This window comes from Zerene cesonia, unplaced genomic scaffold (assembly GCF_012273895.1).
Source record: "Zerene cesonia ecotype Mississippi unplaced genomic scaffold, Zerene_cesonia_1.1 Zces_u001, whole genome shotgun sequence".
Lineage (NCBI taxonomy): Eukaryota > Metazoa > Arthropoda > Insecta > Lepidoptera > Pieridae > Zerene > Zerene cesonia.
In genome coordinates, this window is record NW_024045131.1 from 226,147 (window position 1) to 228,386 (window position 2,240).

At 43.4% G+C, this 2,240-nt stretch overlaps 1 protein-coding gene across 1 annotated transcript in view; it reads right to left on the bottom strand.

Moving 5' to 3' along the window:
* Positions 1-2,240, bottom strand: part of LOC119838057 — a 50,626-nt gene that overhangs the window by 15,031 nt on the left and 33,355 nt on the right. Inside the window, exons 13-15 of the mRNA XM_038363864.1 lie at positions 1,665-1,742; positions 1,145-1,240; positions 624-710 (exon numbers count right to left, since the gene is read on the bottom strand). Coding sequence (XP_038219792.1) covers positions 624-710; positions 1,145-1,240; positions 1,665-1,742 — 261 coding nt within the window. The remainder of the gene's footprint in view (positions 1-623; positions 711-1,144; positions 1,241-1,664; positions 1,743-2,240) is intronic.

A 2,240-nucleotide genomic window follows, 5' to 3' on the forward strand; every position in this document is an offset into this window, starting at 1 on the left:
ATTTCTTTTTCTGATGCCACAGGGGTCAACTGGCTTGAAAGGAGTAAGGAATAGGGAAAGGATTGACAACTGGAAAGAAGGAATGGACTGGAAAGGGTCGAGAATGGGACACAAGCTTCCAGCTCCCTCACTCACAGTAGCAATTTTTTTTTTATGTCATAGCGGGCAACTGAGCTTGTGGTTCGCCTGATAGTAAACGATCACCACCGCCCATGAACATTCGCAGAGGCTCAGACCTCTGAGAATGCGCTGACCGCATTTAAGGGATAAGGGATAAGGAAAGGATTGATGAATGGAAAAAAGGAATGAACTCGGAAGGGCTAGAAAAAGGAAATAGGCCACCACGTCCCCCACTCACCGTACGAAACCCGATAGCTAGCTTCTATTTCACGCCGGTCTCTTGTGGGGGTGTGGTACTTCCCCGGTGCGAGCTGGCGCAATTCATACCGAAGCGTGCTCGATTCACACATTCAATTGTGATGATGATCATATATGAGATCGAATAGTATGGTCCTTCGTGTCAGATACACACGAAACCATGAATGACCTAGTTTTTGTCAATGTAAATGAGAATTGTCAATCAAAAATTATTTCAAAATGCAGGTAGTTAAAGTAAAAAAAACCTTAACATGTCGATCAGGTGACGGCGCCGGCGTAGTTCTAGGTTCTGGCTCTTTCTCTTTCTCTTGCTTTTCTGTTGTTGTCGATTGCTGCGGTAAGAATAATGGTTTTGATTCAGGACATAGATGAAGATTTATGCTTACATATGTGGAACAAGGGAAAGGCGTAGCTGCCTCGCAGTAAAGTATTGTATGTCTAACGTGTGAGCGTGGAATGGGAAGGTGGTTTGATCGCTTTTGAATATTAGAATAAATACTCTGGCTTCATAATAATTTATAACTAAAATATGAACTCATAGCAAGATTAAAGTAATCCGCAAGATTGAAAGAAAGAAAGAAACATTTATAGATTGAAGTAAGATTAATGTAATGAACTAATTAAAACGATAGAATTGAAAATTAAGAAAACATCAAATTTATCATTTATGACGTTAGAGTTATGCAAGAGTACTACGCATAACATAAGTGGTACTCTTGCATAACTGTAACATTGGTCCTTCGAGCCGGATGTGAGCAACACTCACGTAGCCGTTGAGCTGCGCGTGGCGGCGCTCGGCCAGCACGTTGCTGTGCGTGTCCGTCGCCGCGCCCGCCTCCGCCTCCGCGCGCCGCCGCGCCTGCTGACGAGCAGAAACTTTGCACGTTTGTCCGTCTATCACGTCGCGACGGAACGATTCTATGGTACGCTTTGTGGATATGAAGATGGTTGGGAGGCTAGAGTGATATAGGCTACTTTTTACAGCGGTAAAACGTCTCATTCCCACTGGAATCTTGAAAGACGAACTTCGTGTACGCGAGCGAAATCACGGTCGGAAAGTTAGTCTGGATATAAATTTAGAAACATATATCCACAACTAGACTATAGATATAGGGTATAGGATCCTAATGTATGGTCATCGTGTTTATTTTATAACTCTTAAAAATATTCTGACACACTTAATAGAGGTCATACAGCACGATGGTCCTTCGAGCTGGAATCGAACGGCTATATTATCTTATTAATAAGAAATGAAAAAGAAAACGATGAAATGAGGACAAACTCACCACTTCGGGCACGTCGGGCTGCGCGGGCAGCTCGGGCGCGGGCTGCAGCGCGACCCGCGCGCGAGACGCCGGCAAACTCTGGTAGGATAAGATTTAATAAATTTTTTAAATAAATCATTATACACGATAATTTTTATTCAATTTATGATAAATTTCTAATATCTTCGTGCATGTTTGTTTAGTCGTGTGTGTGGTATATGGAGTGTTTTTGTATGTGACGTATTATGGCGTGTGGTGATGTGTGGATGCATGTGGATGCGTGTGATTGCGTGTTGTTACATACAAGTTGTGTTGCGACATTTTACGACATGTCGTGTTAGGTACATGGAGTGTTATTTGTGTATGGCCTGTTTTGATGTTGGATTGTAAGTGGCGGTGTATAGTTGCGTGTGATGTTGCGGTATATTGTGGCAAGTGGTGGCATGTTTATAATGTCATGTGTATGGTATTGGATTTGGTTGCAGGTGGAGGCATGTTGTATCGTGTGGTTGCAGGTGTTTCATGTTGTGTGTGTGTGGTATGTGACTTGTTGTGATGTGTGGCGGCGTGCGGTTGCGTTTGGTGGCGTGTGGCGGC